Source organism: Aethalodelphis obliquidens, unplaced genomic scaffold (genome assembly GCF_003676395.1).
Source record: "Aethalodelphis obliquidens isolate GAN/ISIS:26980383/991018 unplaced genomic scaffold, ASM367639v1 scaffold9, whole genome shotgun sequence".
NCBI lineage: Eukaryota > Metazoa > Chordata > Mammalia > Artiodactyla > Delphinidae > Aethalodelphis > Aethalodelphis obliquidens.
Window position 1 is genome coordinate 36781714 of NW_020837953.1, and position 18939 is coordinate 36800652.

General features: G+C 38.8%; 1 protein-coding gene across 16 annotated transcripts in view; it reads left to right on the forward strand.

Annotated features, from left to right (window-relative positions):
• The window catches only part of EIF4G3 (eukaryotic translation initiation factor 4 gamma 3), a 369011-nt gene that overhangs the window by 230221 nt on the left and 119851 nt on the right, over nt 1–18939 (forward strand). For 13 of the 16 annotated variants that reach the window (XM_027109874.1, XM_027109876.1, XM_027109872.1 and 10 more), the window contains 2 exons: nt 1014–1122; nt 7146–7985. In XM_027109874.1, coding sequence (XP_026965675.1) covers nt 1014–1122; nt 7146–7985 — 949 coding nt within the window. The remainder of the gene's footprint in view (nt 1–1013; nt 1123–7145; nt 7986–18939) is intronic. The other 3 variants (XM_027109878.1, XM_027109879.1, XM_027109866.1) reach the window with 2 other exon arrangements.

Below are 18939 nucleotides of genomic sequence, written 5' to 3' on the forward strand. Positions count from 1 at the left end.
CCAATTTCCCCATCCCCTCCAAAAAAAAAAAATCAGAATTGTGCAGGGAGCTCTGCTCTGATAGCACTGATAGAATTCAACATAGACGATTATAGCTATCAAAAAATTGACCTTAGATCTCCGAGGAGAGACACTGCTTTGTTGTGTGGCTTTTGTGTAACCCTCAAATCCAGAACAAATACCTAACTGGAATGTGATGCAGATTGAATGTTCTTGTTCTTTCTTGTGTAATTCTTCTTCCCTCTAAGTTGAACAATGCCTGCAATTTTTTTCAACCTACTCTGCTAGGATTTTGATGGGCATTTTTTATTCCATATACTGGCTGATTGAAAAGGATAGTTTTCTCTTAGCTCTGAAAAGCCAGATACTTTACTCAGATTTCAGACTCTGAAAAGATATCATCCTTGACCCAGAATCTAAAGACATTTTAAGGTGAAAGTTTCTTTAAAGGCTTTCCAAGTTGCATTTCACCTGAGTGGTTATATGGACAAATGGTAAGAATCACCTTTCAGTATTGTTTTCTTGAATCAGTAACTGGTTTTAAAACCCATCATGTTTTGTTTGTCCTCTTTTTGACTGATGAACTACTTTGCTAGGTAATTTATAAATGAAGTTGACCAAGTCCCTTTGGTCTTGACTGGGAGGATGCTAAATTCTCTCTCAGATGTGACATAACTGTTAGATTGAAAGTCTGTCCTTAGAAGGAACACTGGAGAATGCATTATACTAATGATTGTTGTGCTGTCTTCTCTTGCTGTGGTTAATATTAATCATCTCTTTTCCTTCCCCTTTCCTGCTGCCTCTTTTCCTTTTCTTCCTTGTCTTCCCATGTACTCTTTGAATTTATTATACTGGCCTATATATTTTTTCCTTGCTTTCTGTTTTTGTTTTTTTTTTTTTTAATTTTGTGATCTCCTGCCCTACTTTGTCTTCCCCACTTGCCTTGGGTTCCATGTTGCTAGTTTTTATGTTCGCACGCTCATTATCACCCTTTTTTGTACTTCAAATCCCAGCAGCTGCCCAGCCAGGTCCCTGAGCACAGCCCTGTGGTTTATGGGACTGTGGAGAGCGCTCATCTTGCTGCCAGCACCCCTGTCACTGCAGCTAGCGACCAGAAGCAAGGTTTGTGTATGACTATTTTCCTCCCTCTTACCTTTAGTCTCTTTCTTTTTTTTTTTTTTTAATTAATTACATTGCCCTCAGCATTTAGGAATAAAAGTAAAACATGAGGATTATTTAGATACCCACTTTTAAACAAAGCTTTGAGATGGAAAATCAGTGTTCTACTTCTAAGAAAGTAAAGTAGGTATGATTAGTAAAAATTTTTCCTACATTCTATTAATGCCTCACTGTCAATGTATATTTATAGGTAAAAGCTTACCTGCCTTAAACTGTTTCTTTTGGAACAAGCTTGGGGAAAATAAATCGATGTATATATTTTACCAAATGTTGGTGAAATAAGTACACATACTGCTTCTTGGATTATAAATAGGAAACTTTAAGGGAAATCTCATGCCAGAAAGTGGGTTATCACAGTCTCTCTTTCCTGCCTAGTTGGATTTAAGTTGACCTTAGCTAAAATTGGGAGATAATTCATTAGACACAGAAGGAAGCAAGTTAGTTTGTTCATGTTTCTGATTTCATTCTAAGAATGAATAGAAGTCATATGTGTTTTCTGTTTTCTTGAGTTATTTATTCCTCCAAACCCCTTAATATTCCATAGCTGATGTATACTTTCTGTACTTTCTAAAAATTATTCTTTAAAAAGTATTGGGGGGCTTCCCTGGTGGCGCAGTGGTTGGGAGTCCACCTGCCGATGCAGGGGACACAAGGTTCGCGCCCCAGTCCGGGAAGATTCCACATGCCGCGGAGCGGCTGGGCCGTGAGCCATGGCTGCTGAGCCTGCGCGTCCTGAGCCTGTGGTCCGCAACGGGAGAGGCTGCAGCGGTGAGAGGCCCGCGTACCGCAAAAAAAAAAAAGCATTGGGAATTTGCACACAGTCAAAGTGGAGGTATTTAGTGGCATTGTTTTTTCACTGGATTGCAGGATGATAACACAAACTTCTAATGTGTGGTTTCAGTGTTTCCTTACGGCATGCAAAGATAATATGGTGTTCTTTCCCTTTAGTATTCAGGAGCCTAGTAGACTTGAACAGAGACAAGTCCCAAATTTTGTTTTATGAAATAGTTTTAAACCACAAGATAGGTAATGAATCCTAAACTGGCATGCTTCTAAAAGTTTGCAGTGTCAAATACTTCTTTCAGCAATGTTCAGAGTTAGAGACTCATAAACGCTTAAAGTTAAATTTTTTAATATTAAAGCCATTCACCATGCAGGAGTGCAGTTTGTAGGTATTGTGGAAGGCTACTTCCTACCACCAATAATCAAGCAATTTTGAGTCAAAATTCAGAATATTTTCAATCTGAGTGGAGAATTTTCAGGGTATTCCCTTCAAAATGTCATTACTTTTGCACAGTTATAATCCTTTTGCTAGTTAGAATTGTGCTAAACATACTAAATAATTACCATGCAGAGAGGCCTTAAAATATATCCTTTACGCTGACTTTCTCTAGCTGGGCTACAATACAAGGAATTCATAACATATCTTGTTGGTGATAGCTCTGACCTAAGATTTTTGGATTAGGTAGATACCTGCATCTTACCATATTTAGGCCTTGATTTGCAGAAGGAGGAATGTAGGATTCTTTGTTTCCTCTCAGTTTTTTATGCTTAGTGGAAATTTGAATAATAAAATCAACATTTCAAATTGATGTTTGATATAGATATGAGTGAATTGGAAAATGTTCGACATTACCTTGATGAAAAGAAAAACTTCTGTTTTAAGTATATTTCATAGAGCTTATAGTAACTTTTTGGAACTACTGCTGTCTTCCTCTAGTACCAGCTGTTCTCCAGAAAACTCAGTAGTTCTAATCTTCTGTTTCTAATTCTATCCATAGCTTGTCAATATATAGAATAGTTTTCAGAGTAGTTTTCTTTTTTAAATTAAATATATGTAATTCAAATAAAATTAGAAAGCGTTCATCATTTTTCAGAGAATTCTTTAACAGTTAAGAAAGTTTTAAAAAATTTCTTCTTAACTGTAGATTCATTTTGAAATTAAAGTAGGATACAAAAATGCACTGTTTTAAAAAATTGTTATATTACCCCCAGAAACAATAGATTCTGCATTCTGCAGTCAGATTGGTTTTTCTCTCTTGATGGAAGTATCATTACGGAGGGTTTGTACTGGGATCCCACTTTAGCCCCAAAGTCTCCCACTAGCTTGATTCACCTAAATACTTCTTTTTCCATAACCCCCCCCCTTTTCCCCTCTGAATTGGAAGAATTTAGGATTTGAGATCATTTTTAGATTCTTGAATTGGAAGAATTTAGCATCTGAAATCATTTTTAGGTTCTAGTTATATGACCTTGGACCTGTGACTTAATTTCTAAAACCCTCAGTTTCCCCCTCTGTAAAATAGGAACGTAATAGTTTTTATCCCTTTGGTGATTGTAAGAATTAAAGGACACTATGTATATATGGTATTTGACCCATTTCCTGGTACATATTAAGTGCTTAATAAATGTTAGCTGCCATAATTAAGTGTCTGATTTTCTCAGTTTTTGATGTGAACAGCTGGAATAGTTACATGAAGACCAAGTTTCCAGACAAATATGCCATTTCCCATTTGTTTTGGTACTTGATAAAAACCCAAGGAAGACCTCAACTTGACTTGTAGAAAGACTGTTGAATGAATTAAAATCTTCAGTTGGTGTGATAGTCTAGAGACACAGCTTAAATGATTGTTTGATGTTTGAAAAAATGCATTCAGCTCAGCGTATTGAGGATATGGTATGTATAATTAAATACAAATAAAAGTTATTTGAGCCTTAGTCTTAGTGCGTTTTGAAGGCTCTTGATGTAGAGTAGGTATTCAACGAATGGTATTCTGTTGTAATTCAACCAGTTGTACCAGTGTAGCTCAACTGGGGCTCTTTTGGAATTTAGGACAGGACTGTTCTCTGTCAAATGAGACTGTCCCTCAAATTGCAGGATGCTTACTTAGCATTCTTGGTCTCTCCCCATTAAATGATAGCAACACCGTTTCGGTCATGTGTGGCTCCTGACAACCAAAGGGCGCCCATCTAGGAGCTTGGTTCCACCACTCTATGAGAATAAAAGGGAGGAGTTTTTTCTTTCTTATAAATTTGACATTCATTATAGAAACTGTGGTTAAACAGAAAGAAAAATTATCTCTTATCTCATTATCCAGAGCCATTGTTAATAACCTGTATGTAATTCTAGACTTCGCTATATGCATCTATGTTAGCATTCTGTATTTTTTTTGTTACCAGTAGATTTATGCTCCACGTGCAATTTTTGTGCCCTGCTTTTTAGAAAAACATGTCTTTTATTATAAACAACTTTCTATATAATTAAATACTCTTTTAAAAACTTATTTCAAATGATTGCAGTAATTACCATTATATGCCCCGACCATTATTTCTTTAATAAGTCCCTCATTGTTAGACATTTAGTTTATTTTTCTATTATAATTTTAGTTTATAATATAAATATTTAGTTTATCTTTCTATTATAAATATTGTTGCTTTAAATATTCTAGACCTGTCTTTTCTCTTCAGTGTTTATTTCCTTAGAAAAAATTCTTAAAGGTGAAATTCCTGCAAATTCCTAAAAATGGCCAAATGGTATAAACATTTTGAATGCAGTACATTAGATTTCAAACTATCATGGCTCTGAAAAACATACTCTTAATAGTAAAAGTTCTGAGAGAAATAAAATCAGTGTTCTTTATTTAGATCTACTCTATTATACCTTTCAGCTTTCTGTAGTAAAAGTTTAATGAATTAATTAAAGGACTTATTTCAAAATAAGGAGCTCTCAAAATAATGAAATTTTTTTTTGTTTCTAATTTTCTTTATTAATGTTAGCTATTTCTCAAGAGTATATAGAAGTTTCAGTCATAGGTCTGCTTTTGTTTGATATTTTTAGTATCAGAAATTTTATTTCCCAAAATTAATAATTGAATTGACATACTCTTATTAGATTGTTAATGTGAGATTTACTATTTTCTGCTGTTTAATTTAATTCATCTAGGTTTCATTCAGTGGTCATAAAGGGTAATATCCTTTTTTTAAAAATTAATTAATTAATTTATTTATTGGCTACATTGTGTCTTCGTTGCTGAGCGCGGGCTTTCTCTAGTTGCAGCGAGAGGGGGCTACTCTTCATTGCGGTGCGCGGGCTTCTCATTGCGGTGGCTTCTCTTGTTGCGGAGCACGGGCTCTAGGTGCACAGGCTTCAGTAGTTGCAGCACGCGGGCTCAGTAGTTGTGGCACGCAGGCCCTAGAGTGGGTGGGCTTCAGTAGTTGCGGCGTGTGGTCTCAGTAGTTGTGGCGCACGGAGTTAGTTGCTCTGCGGCATATGGGATCTTCCCGGTCCAGGGATCGAACTCGTTTCCGCTGCATTGACAGGCGGATTCTTAACCGCTGCGCCACCAGGGAAGTCCCAAAGGGTAATACTCTGATGTACTTTTTAATAGTGGTATCTTATAATCTGGGTTACCCATGTAGCAGTTACTCTGGTTGAGTTGGAAAGTATTTTCATCAGAGATATTTTAATAAATACGTATTTATTTTATATATATCACATATATGTAATAAATATAATAGATGTATTTCTTTGAATGTTTTTGTCTCTTGCCCTGGCAACTTAGTCTGAAATATTTGGCATTCAGAGCCTATTGATCTTATTTCTCCACTACAGTAAATAGGCAGAGTTAAAGAAACACTGGCCTCTAAGCCCATCGATTAAAGTGAATTTTAAGGCCAGTAAAAGTAGTTGCAGTGAATGAATTAGCCTTTAACAGCTTAATTTTACCATCTGTTTATCTGATCAACAAGCATATTTTCTTTGGCAGACTTACTTAACTAAAAGTTATTGTAAACACTCAACTTCACTTATGCATAAAGATTTCTGGCAGAGAAAGTAAAGTCCCTTTCAGTTTAGATTGTCTTTCAGCAGTGCTTAAAATTTTTGTTTGCATTTGATGAACATGCTCATGAGTAGCTGTTTTTCCACTGGAGCCTGTTTATTCCACTAAGGAAACACAAGGCTGTAAACCAGTCTAATCTCCTTTGGTTTCATCTTCCCAGGCATGAATCATGTATCAGTTTACCTGGAATTTTAAAATACAGAAATTTTCCTGAGTTAGCTTTCCTTTCATTTTTCTGGTTTATTATGATTATCAGTTTATTAACCTTTATTATGATTATCAATTTATCTCACTCTTGCTGTCATTCTTTTTCTGTCTATATACAGATGTACATTTTCTGTATTATTTTAATATATATTGTTTATTTTTAATTGGACTTGATTATCTGAATATTAACGTTGGTTTCTCCTTAAAGAATTTTTTTTTTTTACAACTGAAGATACAAGATAAATTTCCATTTTTATTCCTTCACATTATTTCTAGTTATATGCCTCTTTTAAGAAATGAAAGTTAATTTCTAAATGAATTTTTATGTTCAGGAACTTGATTTCACTGAAAATAAACTTCATTGATAATAAATGACACCATGATAGTTTTTATTGAAACAGTTTTTTTATACAGGTAATACATGTTCTTTATAAAAATCCCCCAAATGCAGAAATATATAGAATAAAAAATAATATCTGTATCTAATAATTTAATCTCCAGTTATTTTCCCCTGAACTGTCCTGTCCTGTCTCCATAGTGTATCCTTGGTAGAAAAATTTTCTACAGATGAAGGCTTTCCCTACCTTAAAGAAAAGTCCCATTCCCATCCCGAGAATGTTTTAGTTACAGGTTTGATTAGATTTTCCCTTTGTGTTCTTGACATAGTCATTTGGTGAATTAATTCCTTCTCTTACTTAAAAATAAACTTTATATATGTATTGGAGGTTAAGTAATAGTGGAAAATAGAGAAGAAAATATGACAATGTTTTTGGAGTGGCAAAATAATATTTTGATCTGTCTTCTGCTGCCCATGTTTTAGAGTAAGAGATTAAAAGAATTACCCTAAAATAATACAATACAATGCAACCTCTGATCCAAAAATTATTCCTAAATGTCTTTCATTTTTTTCTTTCCCAGAAGAGAAGCCAAAACCAGATCCAGTGTTAAAGACTCCTTCCCCAGTCCTTAGGCTAGCCCTTAGTGGAGAGAAGAAAGAACAAGCAGGCCAGACATCTGAGGTTACTGCAGTAGAAGCCATACCAGAGCTTACTCTGCCTCCATCACCTACCACTATTTCTCCACTTGCTCGAAGTACAGTTGCTTCCCCCACCTCTGCTGCTCTTAGTAGCCAGCCAGTATTCACCACTGCTACTGATGACAGATGTGAACTCTCTTCCTCAAAAGAAGACACAATTCCTATACCCAGCCCCACATCTTGCACAGAAGCATCAGATCCTTCACCAACAGATGAAATTGATGATGATATATGCAAGAAATCTTGTAGTGTAGCACCTAATGATATTCCGCTGATTTCTAGTACTAACCTAATTAATGAAATGAATGGAGTTAGTGAAAAATTACCAGCCACGGAAAGCATTGTGGAAATAGTAAAACAGGAGGTGTTGCCATTGACTCTTGAATTGGAGATTCTGGAAAATCCCCCAGAAGAAATGAAAGTGGAGAGTGTTGCAACTCCTATCACCCCTTCCATAGTTCCCTCCTTTTCTCCGTCTCCTCCAACTCCTCCAGCTTCTCCTCCTCCCACACCAGTCATTGTTCCTGCTGCTGCCTCTAACGTTAGTACTGCTAGTGGTCCCACCGCAGTTCAGAGAGTCTTAGAAGAGGACGAGAGCGTAAGAACTTGCCTTAATGAAGATGCAAAAGAGATTCAGAACAAAATAGAGGTAGAAGCAGATGGGCAAACAGAAGAGATTATGGATTCTCAGAACTTAAGTTCAAGAAAGAGCCCAGTCCCAGGTAAGCTTTTCTGTTATTAATTATATTTTGCTTGTTGAACATGAAAAAGAAGCAGTGTTTGAGTTATTTTTTTTTATTTTACTTTTTTTTTTTTGCGGTACGTGGGCCTCTCAGTGTTGTGGCCTCTCCCATTGCGGAGCACAGGCTCCGGACGCACAGGCTCAGCGGCCGTGGCTTATGGGCCCAGCCACTCTGCGGCATGTGGGATCTTCCCGGACCGGGGCACGGACCCCTGTCCCCTGCATCGGCAGGCGGACTCTCAACCACTGCGCCACCAGGGAAGCCCGAGTTATTTTTTAATTGGCTACTTTCCTTGACTTCCAGAAACATCAGATGAATGCTATAATTCCTAGTCTGATTTCTTCATTGGTGTGTTTATGTTTTAGTGCATCCAGCAAAGAGTTACTCCATTGTCTAAAAATGCAAATGAAATTTCAAATAGACAAAATGCCTCCAAGGTATATGTCACCATACACGTGTTTTTTGTTTTTGCCTCGTTCATATGAATCGTTTCCTCCGTGGTTAATTTCATTGCTTTGGGGCTGGAAACCAGCATGGTCTATAGTCTATAGTCCCAGCATGGTCTATAGTCTGTAGTCCCTAATACTGTCTTCTCGGAATTTTAAAGCCTAATCAATCCTAAACTTAAAAGAATTCCTCTATGCAAGACCTCTTCTTTAATCTTGGGTTAAGGAAAATAGCAATCAGAATGTCAAAGGTTTATAACTAGTTCTGAAAAATAAAAGTACCCTCTCTGATTAACTCGCAGATAGGTTTAATGCTCTTCCGCTTTTTCTTTTTAAAGTTTCATTTTTCCTGAAATATTAATTTTATCATTATTACTTTATCATTAATATTGTCAAAGTATTATATTCTTCTGAATTCAAAATTATTTCTTTTTAATGTAGCATCACCTGGAATCTTGGATCTAACCATTAGGTTTTTATAATATTAATCAGAAGTTATCTGAGGCTTATCAACTATTCTTACGTCAGTAGTGCATAAGAATATGGCTTTTAACAAGTCAGCATAGGGCTTCCCTGGTGGCGCAGTGGTTGAGAGTCCGCCTGCCGATGCAGGGGACACGGGTTCATGCCCCGGTCTGGGAAGATCCCACATGCCGCGAAGCGGCTGGGCCCGTGAGCCATGGCCGCTGAGGCTGCGCGTCCTGAGCCTGTGCTCCGCAACGGGAGAGGCCGCAGCGGTGAGAGGCCCATGTACTGAAAAAAAAAAAAAACACAAGTCAGCATAGCCCATCTTCTGAAACATTGCCCTACACTGTATCATTTGCTCTCTGTGTACCTGTCAAGTTGAGTTATACAATTTGACAAATGGCTGCTCCCCCAGCAGTTGATCTAGATGTGTACTGGAGATGTTTTAGTCACCCACATCCCCAATATTTATTGCCTACTGTGACCTGTCTAATTGAGAAACTTGGCAAATCAAAAAACCTGATCTCTACCTTTAAGATGTGGTTTTCCCACCCAGCTCAGCTCTCGAGGTAATTTCCTCATGAAGGTCTCTGAGAGGTGTCTGGTTCTTTGGAACTGTAGAACACCTAGTTCCACAGTAAACCAGAGCAGAAAAGCAAACAATGCCAGGCAGTTGGGACTGGGAGAAATGTATCATAAATATTTATAAATCGCCTGTTTCCTCAATAGACTGGCCTCTGTAAACATCAGTATGCTCCAGAAGCATAGTGCCTTCACTGTTAGGAACTTCCTCCTTGGTGGGGTGATGACCTGGGGCTTTTTTGTAACTCTTTGAAAAAACAATCTTACTTTTGGTGTGGCTGTAGGTGAATGCCCCTCCAAAGAACACTTGTTTGATGGAGAATAGTAATTTGTTTGACCCTTCCTTTTTTCCCTTCATTTACCTGCCTGTGAGTCGTCATTCAACAGTTAGTGATGTGGTAGTTCCAAAAATAGGAGAAGCTATTGAAGAAAAATGTTTTGAAAAAAACATCCAAACAAATAATAGAAAGAATAGCAGGCATAGGGAATACAGTCAAAGATACAGACCATATCTCAGAACTGAAATCAGTATAAAGCAAAGTTCTGCACTGAAATCCCACTTCTACTCATCCCTGACATTCATTCATTCTTTTAAGCAGTTTGTCACTTAGGTGGCCTGATATTGCAAGACAGCTCCCAGGGATAAATGGACAAACAGAATTTGGAGTTAAGTTGTCTTCATAGCATGGTACATTTTTTTCGAAATGCAAATACTCTTGGAGTTAGTAATATAAGTCACCAGCACCTTAGTAAAAGAATATAGACTATTCAGCAGTAAACCAGAAGATAGCTAAAAGAAAGAACTGTCTTTTGCCATGATTAGGGATGAGGTAGAGGTTAGTGATGTCAGGAAGGAAAGTGTCTTGGCATTTTTCTAGTTTCATGGTTTTTTTAACCTATGAATATGTTTTAAAGGAACTAGAAGTTCTGTAACTTCCCTTTATATCTTACACTCTTCAAAATTCAAAGTAAATGAACCTCAAGAACCCATGCACCTCTAGCATTTTTTAAATTGTAAGCCTTACCAGAAACATTCCTGGCCCTCTGATTTCAGTGTTAATATTTTTTAATGTTATTGCTACAAAAGTTAACTATGAAAATTAACTCATCATCATTCTTTTAGATAATATCGACCTGAAATTGTCATATGCTTAATGACTCCCGTCTTTTTTGCACTTATTTAGCGTACCTTGTTTACTTTGAGAGGATATTAAAATTGTAACAGTTTGGTTTGGATATCAGTGTTTTGTTGTTGACTTTTGAGAATAGTTCTTACTGTCTCTGCCTGAGGATGAAACACTTTAAAGCTGGCTTCAGAAACCATTTGCTTTTCACAGCTGTGATGCATAGAAATAGGCAGTAGTTTGTATAGAGGTACTTGTTTAAAGCAGTGAAGTCAGACTTAGGGTGTATGATCCCTTCTCTTACTTCTGCTAGAAAACATTTTCTTGCCACTATTCTAGATCATATTTCTGACTGGAGCAAATTGCAGCAATTCTGGATGCTTAGGGGTTGAAGGGCAAACCCTATAAAACGAGAATTGTGTCTTCAGGGTACTCTGAAAAGCCTCAGAGATGGGCCAGACTTTTGATTCATATGATCACTTCAATAATTAAATGTGCAAAAATCTGTATTAATTGATTTCTTTTTAAAAATATTTATTTATTTTGGGCTGCGTTGGGTCTTAGTTGCGGCATGCGGGATCTTTTGTTGCAGCGCACGGGCTTCTCTGTCTCTAGTTGTGACACGTGGGCTCTCTCATTGAGGTGCGTGGGCTTAGTTGCCCTGTGGCATGTGGGATCTTAGTTCCCCAACCAGGGATCTAACCCACGTCCCCTGCATTGGAAGGCGGTTTCTTTACCACTGGACCATCAGGGAAGTCCCTGTATTAATTGATTTCTTGAAGTCCTAGGAATTTTTATTATGGTTTCATTATACTTGGTGGGGAAGAAGAGAGAATTTCAGAACTTGTGGAAAAACGTTCCCTGCTCAGCATTCAGGAATTCATTTTGTGCAATTTCATGAGTGTATATACTGTGTGACATGCATGCTGTGTAACGTGAACTTTTCCACTTTTAAAACTAATAGTGGGCTTCCGTGGTGGCGCGATGGTTGAGAGTCCGCCTGCCGATGCAGGGGACACGGGTTCGTGCCCTGGTCCGCGAAGATCCCACATGCCGCGGAGCGGCTGGGCCCGTGAGCCATGGCCGCTGAGCCTGCGCGTCCGGAGCCTGTGCTCCGCAACGGGAGAGGACACAGCAGTGAGAGGCCCGCATACTGCAAAAAAAAAAAAAAGTGATTTTTTCTTTATCTTTTACGTTCATTATCTGTTTTGATTTAAAGCTATTATTTGAAATTCTTCTAGCAGAGGGAGGTTTCTAATCTGTTTGTCTTCTCTGGCTTGGATCATGGCTTCTTTGTATATTTTATAAATTTGTTTTATGAACTTATCTTCTGCTAAACTTTCCCGGATGTCGATTGAGGGCAGCTCCTCTCAAAGCATGTCTTAGGCAAAACATTAGCTGGAACTTAATCTGAGTTTAATGTCCTAAACGAACTCTCTTACCGTACACAAAGTAAACGCATTCCCCGTGTATACTAATTTTCAGGATGACAGCAGGCTCTCTACACCTAGTTGAAACCAAACATCCTTCCTTGTCATCACTCTATGTTGGTTCACTGGTTTATTTTGGTCTGTGTACTGTTTTAGCTTCCTTTTCACTGAGACTGTCACTCTGTTAGGAGTCTCAGGGATTTTTATAAGAATCTCAGTTCCAAGTCCTTGCTTTTGTAGGGATCCAAGATCTTGTATGTCCCACGTGGATGTTCAGATGTAAACTCCTTGGTTATAGAGACTGGCAACAGCCTCCCATATCCCCAGTGTTTTAGTGGTAGCAGCAGCTGGCCTGGTTTGTGTGGCTTCCAAGTGTTTGCCTTATATTTCTTGTGGGCTCGACTAAGGTTGAAGGATGGTTTTCAGTTTCTGTAGGCTGCAAGATGAGACATTTATTTCTCAAATGGAGATATGATTGTATGTTCAAGAGTTGTTAATAAAATTCTGATTCATACAGCCAATCGAGTTGCTGTTATCGCTTTTTTTTATACAGGTTTTTATTAGCTATCAATTTTACACATACTCATATATATATGTCAATACCAATCTCCCAACGCATCCCACCACCACTGCCCTCCCTGCTTTCCCCCTTGGTGTCCATACATTTGTTCTCTACATCTGTGTCTCTATTTCTGCCTTGCAGACTGGTTCATCTGTACCATATTTCTAGGTTCCACATATACCTGTTAATATACAATATTTCTTTTTCTCTTTCTGACTTACTTCAGAAAGAGAAGTAAGTTTACTTACTTACTTTCTGACTTACCTAGAAGTAACTCTTTCTGACTTACTTCTAGGTCCATCCACATCTCTACAAATGACCCAATTTCATTCCTTTTTTATGGCTGAGTAATATTCCATTGTACATATGTGCCACGTCTTCTTTATCCATTCATCTGTCGATGGGCATCTAGGTTGCTTCCGTGACCTGGCTATTGTAAATAGTGCTGCAATGAACATTGGGGTGCATGTGTCTTTTTGAATCATGCTTTTCTCAGGGTATATGTTCAGTACTGGGATTGCTGGGTCATATGGTGATTCTATTTTTATGTTTTTGTTTTTGTTTTTTGCGGTACGTGGGCCTCTCACTGTTGTGGCCTCTCCCGTTGCAGAGCACAGGCTCCAGACGCGCAGGCTCAGCGGCCATGGCTCACGGGCCCAGCCGCTCCGCGGCATGTGGGATCTTCCCGGACCGGGGCATGAACCCGTGTCCCCTGCATCGGCAGGCGGACTCTCAACCACTGCGCCACCAGGGAAGCCCTGGTGATTCTATTTTTAGTTTTTTAAGGAACCTCCATACTGTTCTCCATAGTGGCTATATCAATTTACATTCCCACATACAGTACAAGAGGGTTGGTTCCCTTTTCTCCACACCCTCTCCAGCATTTGTTTGTAGATTTTCTGATGATGCCCATTCTGACTGGTGTGAGGTGATACCTCATTGTAGTGTTGATTTGCATTTCTCTAATAATTAGTGATGTTGAGCAGCTTTTCATGTGCTTCTTGGCCATCTGTATGTCTTCTTTGGAGAAATGTCTATTTAGGTATTTTGCCCATTTTTGGATTGGGTTGTTTGTTTTTTTAATATTGAGCTGCATGAGCTGTTTATATATTTTGGAGATTAATCCTTTGTCAGTTGCTTCATTTGCAGATATTTTCTCCCATTCTGAGTGTTGTCTTTCTGTCTTGTTTATAGTTTCCTTTGCTGTGCAAAAGCTTTGAAGTTTCATTAGGTCCCATTTGCTTAGTTTTGTTTTTATTTCCATTACTCTAGGAGGTAGGTCAAGAAAGATCTTGCTGTGATTTATGCCAAAGAGTGTTCTTCCTATGTTTTCCTGTAGGAGTTTTATAGTGTCTGGTTTTACATTTACGTTTTAATCCATTTTGAGTTTATTTTTCTGTATGGTGTTAGGAAGTGTTCTAATTTCATTCTTTTACATGTAGCTGTCCAGTTTTCCCAGCAACGCTTATTGAAGAGACTGTCTTTTCTCCATTGTATATCCTTGCCTCCTTTGTCATAGATTAGTTGACCATAGGTGCATGGGTTTATATCTGGGCTTTCTGTCCTGTTGCATTGATCTATATTTCTGTTTTTGTGCCAGTATCATGTTGTCTTGATTACTGTAGTTTTGTGGTATAGTCTGAAGTCAGGGAGCCTGATTCCTCCAGCTCCGTTTTTCTTTCTCAGGATTGCTTTGGCTATTGGGGGGTCTTTTGTGTTTCCATACAAATTGTAAAATTTTTTGTTCTAGTTCTGTGAAAAATGCCACTGGTAGTTTGATAGGGATTGCATTGAATCTGTAGATTGCTTTGGGTAGTAGGGTCATTTTCACAACGTTGATTCTTCCAATCCAAGAACATGGTATATCTGTCCATCTGTTGGTATCATCTTTAATTTCTTTCATTAGTGTCTTACAGTTTTCTGCATACAGGTCTTTTGCCTCCTTAGGTAGGTTTATTCCTAGGTATTTTATGCTTTTTGTTGTAGTGGTGAATGGGATTTTTTCCCTTAATTCCTCTTTCTGACCTTTTGTTGTTTGTGTATAGGAATGTAAGAGATTTCTGTGCATCCTGCAACTTTACCAAATTCATTGATGAGCTCTAGTAGTTTTCTGGTGGCATCTTTAGGATTCTCTCTGTATAGTATCATGTCATCTGCAAACAGTGACAGTTTCACTTCTTTTCCAACTTGTATTCCTTTTGTGTGTGTGTGTGTTTTGTTTTGTTTTTTGGGGGGGGTACACGGGCCTCTCACTGCTGCAGCCCTTCCCGCTGTGGAGCACAGGCTCCAGACGCGCAGGCCCAGCGGCCATGGCTCACAGGCCCAGCCGCTCCGCAGCACGCGGGATCCTCCCGGACCGGGGCACGAACCCATGCCCCCTGCATCGGCAGGCGGACTCCCAACCACTGCGCCACCAGGGAAGCCCCTGTATTCCTTTTATTTCTTTTTCTTCTCTGATTGCCATGGCTAGGACTTCCAAGACTATGTTGAATAATGGTGGTGAGAGTGGACATCCTTGTCTCGTTCCTGATCTTAGAGGAAATGCTTTCAGTTTTTCACCATGGAGAATGATGTTTGCTGTGGGTCTGTCATATATGGCCTTTATTAGGTTGTGGTAGGTTTCTGGAGAGTTTTTATCATAAATTCGTGTTGAATTTTGTCAGAAGCTTTTTCTGCATCTATTGAGATGATCATGTGGTTTTTATTCTTCAGTTTGTTAATATGGTGTATCACAATTATTTGCATATATTGAAGAATCCTTGCATCCCTGGGATAAATCCCACTTCATCATGGTGTATGATCCTTTTAAAGTGTTGTTGGATTCTGTTTGCTAGTATTTTGTTGAGGATTTTTGCATCTATATTCATCAGTGATTTTGGTCTGTAATTTTCTTTTTTTGTAGTATCTTTGTCTGGTTTTAGTATCAGGGTGATGGTGGCCCCGTAGAATGAGTTTGGGAGTGTTCCTCCCCCTGCAGTTTTTTGGAAGAGTTTGAGAAGGATGGGTGTTAGCTCTTCTCTAAATGATTGATAGAATTCGCCTGTGAAGCCCTCTGGTCCTGACTTTTGTTTGTTGGAAGATTTTTAATCAGAGTTTCAATTTCATTACTTGTGATTGATCTCTTCATATTTTCTGTTTCTTCCTGGTTCAGTCTTGGAAGGTTATACCTTTCTAAGAATTTGTCCATTTCTTCCAGGTTGTCCATTTTATGGGCATAGAGTTGCTTGTAGTAGTCTCTTAGGGTGTTTTGTATTTCTGCGGTGTCTGTTGTAACTTCTCCTTTTTCATTTCTAATTTTTATTTATTTATTTATTTATTTGCGGTACGCGGGCCTCTCACTGTTGTGGCCTCTCCTGTTGAGGAGCACAGGCTCCGGACATGCAGGCTCAGCGGCCATGGCTCACGGGCTCTGCTGCTCCACAGCATATGGGATCTTCCCGGACCAGGGCACGAACCCGTGTCCCCTGCATCGGCAGGCGGACTCTCAGCCACTGCGCCACCAGGGAAGTCCATTTCTAATTTTATTGATTTGAGTCCTCTCCCTCTTTTTCTTGATGAGTCTAGCTAAAGGTTTATCAATTTTGTTTATCTTCTCAAAGAACCAGGTTTAGTTTTATTGATCTTTGCTCTTGTTTTCTTTGTTTCTATTTCATTTACTTCTGCTCTGATCTTTATGATTTCTTCCCTTCTACTGACTTTGGGCTTTGCTTGTTCTTCTTTCTCTAGTCCCTTTAGCTGTAAGGTTAGATTGTTTATTAGAGATTTTCCTTGTTTCTTGGGGAGGCTTGTATTGCTATAAACTTCCCTCTTTAGAACTGCTTTTGCTACATCCCATGAGTTTTGGATCATTGTGTTTTCATTGTTTTCATTTAATCTGTTTGTCTGCTGATGGGTGGGGCTGAGTTCCCTCCCAGTTGGTTGTTTGGCCTGAGGCTGCAGGCTCTTTGGTGGGGCTAATGGCTGACTCTGGGAGGGCTCATGCCAAAGAGTACTTCCCAGAACTTCTGCTGCCAGTGTTCTTGTCTCCATTGTGAGCCACAGCCTCCCCCCTCTCCCTGCCTCTGCAGGAGACCCCCCAACAGTAGCAGGTAGGTCTGGTTCAGTCTCCTATCGGGTCACTGCTTCTTCCCCCTGGTTCCTGATGCACACACTACTTTGTGTGTGCCCTCCAAGAGTGGAGTCTCTGTTTCGCCCATTCCTGTCGAAGTCCTGCAGTCAAACCCCGCTAGCCTTCAAAGTTTGTTTCTCTGGGAATTCCTCCTCCCCTGGTCGGACCCCCAGGTTGGGAAGCCTGACATGGGGCTCAGAACCTTCACTCTAGTAGCTGGACTTCTGTGGTATAATTGTTCTCCAGTTTGTGAATCACCCACCCAGTGGTTATGCGATTTGATTTTATTGTGATTTTGCTCCTTGTACCATCTCATTGTGGCTTCTCCTTTGTCTTTGGATGTGGAGTATCTTTTTTGGTGAGTTCCAGTGTCTTCCTGTTGATGATTGTTCAGCTGTTAGTTGTGATTCTGGTGCTCTCGCAAGAGGGTGTGAGCGCACGTCCTTCTACTCTGCCATGTTGAACCAATCTCCATGTTCTCACTTTTGATTTACTTCAGTATAAAAGAAACATACTTTAATTCAGGAAAATTATTTTAATAATAATCCTTGATTTATTCTCACTTGTGAATATTGAAAAGAGATAAAACGTAAGTAAGCAGAAAATAAAAGAAATAAAAAAAAGCCTTTCAGTTTGTGTAAACTAACCTGGAAAAGACTCACGTTTAAAACCATAACCTGAAGGTCCGCATCAATAATAAGGAATTTGAAATTTATTCTTGCCTTTGCTTGACTTAAACTTTCTAAGCAGTATTTGAAATATCCCTGGAAGATTTGGTTACTGGGGCCAAAAACAGGTCACCAGTGGTTTGAGTGTCCCACAAGCCCACTCCTTCCCATATTGTGCACCCGTCTAATTTAACTTCTCATATTCCTCTGGAGGACTGTGTTCTGGAACCTTGTGAACAGAACTTCTTACACATTCTTGGTTCCATGTCATTTATCAACACCAGCAGAGCAATTTTTAAAACAAGGACTCTTAGCTCCCTTTTCTAGAGGCTTGAGTCTGAGTGATCCTTAGGGATAAATAAATTAAAATGACTGGATTTCCCCACCATGTTTATAAAAATATTGGCAACAAAGCTGCCTAAAAAGAACATTGCTGCTATTTTATTCCTATTTTCTTGTTGCCTTCCACAGTGAAATCTTAAGCATTTTCTGTAGAATGCTGGTGCTGGTTCAAGTTCTGTCTATATTTATGTGCTGTGGAAGGAGTCCAGACACTTACCGGGTGGTGGAGCTTATCCACAGACTCAGGTGCCAAGCCTGTCCGGCAGGCACTGTGCACAGGTCCTCCTTGCCTCCTCAAATGGGTTGCACTTCCCCACTATTTACAGAAGTTCATTTCTTCGCAACATGAGCCTTGAAGTTTCATTCATTGGATATTAATTAACTTAGTTGTACATGTTTCCATGAATAGACATAGATACTTTGCTCAGAACTTAGCCCACTTTTCCCAGACTTAGTAATTAATCTACCTCGGAAAGAAACCATTGTACTTAACTTGCTTCCAGACAGGGTAATACAGACAGTTCAGGGGAATGCTGTTCTCTTTCAGGCAAGCCTAGTCTTGCTAAAAGCTTTCTGTTTCTCCAATAGCCATCTTCACCTTGCATACAGTAGTCTTGAGAAGTGTTTCCAATATCTTTGACGAGATAATTTTCACTACTAATGCAGAAAAATGTCCAAAATGCATTTTCTTCAGTATATGTTTTTTCTCCATTTTCTATTGCTATATTAATAGTACTTGGTAATTTAGTTGCAATCATAATAAAATCATCTTTTTACAAATGTTTACAAGAGCTTTTCTCAGGCATCTCAAGCATTAATCTTACGATTTAAGCAGTTGTTTCTGGGATATAATTATTCTTACTTTACTATTACCAAAAATAAGCCGTGGAGGTAAATGGGGTTTTTCAGGGTCGCCGGAAGAGTTACCACCCAAGCCTTCCTTTACATCACATTTCTGTTGTTCTTTGTAACATGCTTTTTACATTGTTATAAAGTTATTTAAATATTTTCGGGATTTAGGGAGTATACATTTATGCATGTTTAAAAGGACCTGTGAATGCCCACTTGTTTCAGCCACAAATAGTTAATGAGGGTCTACTGTGTTCTACATTGTTCTGGGCACTTCAGATTCATCAGTGAAGAATCCAGTGATCCCTGCCCTAGTTTATATTAGAAAGTTTTAAGTACTGTAAAAATAATCAAGCA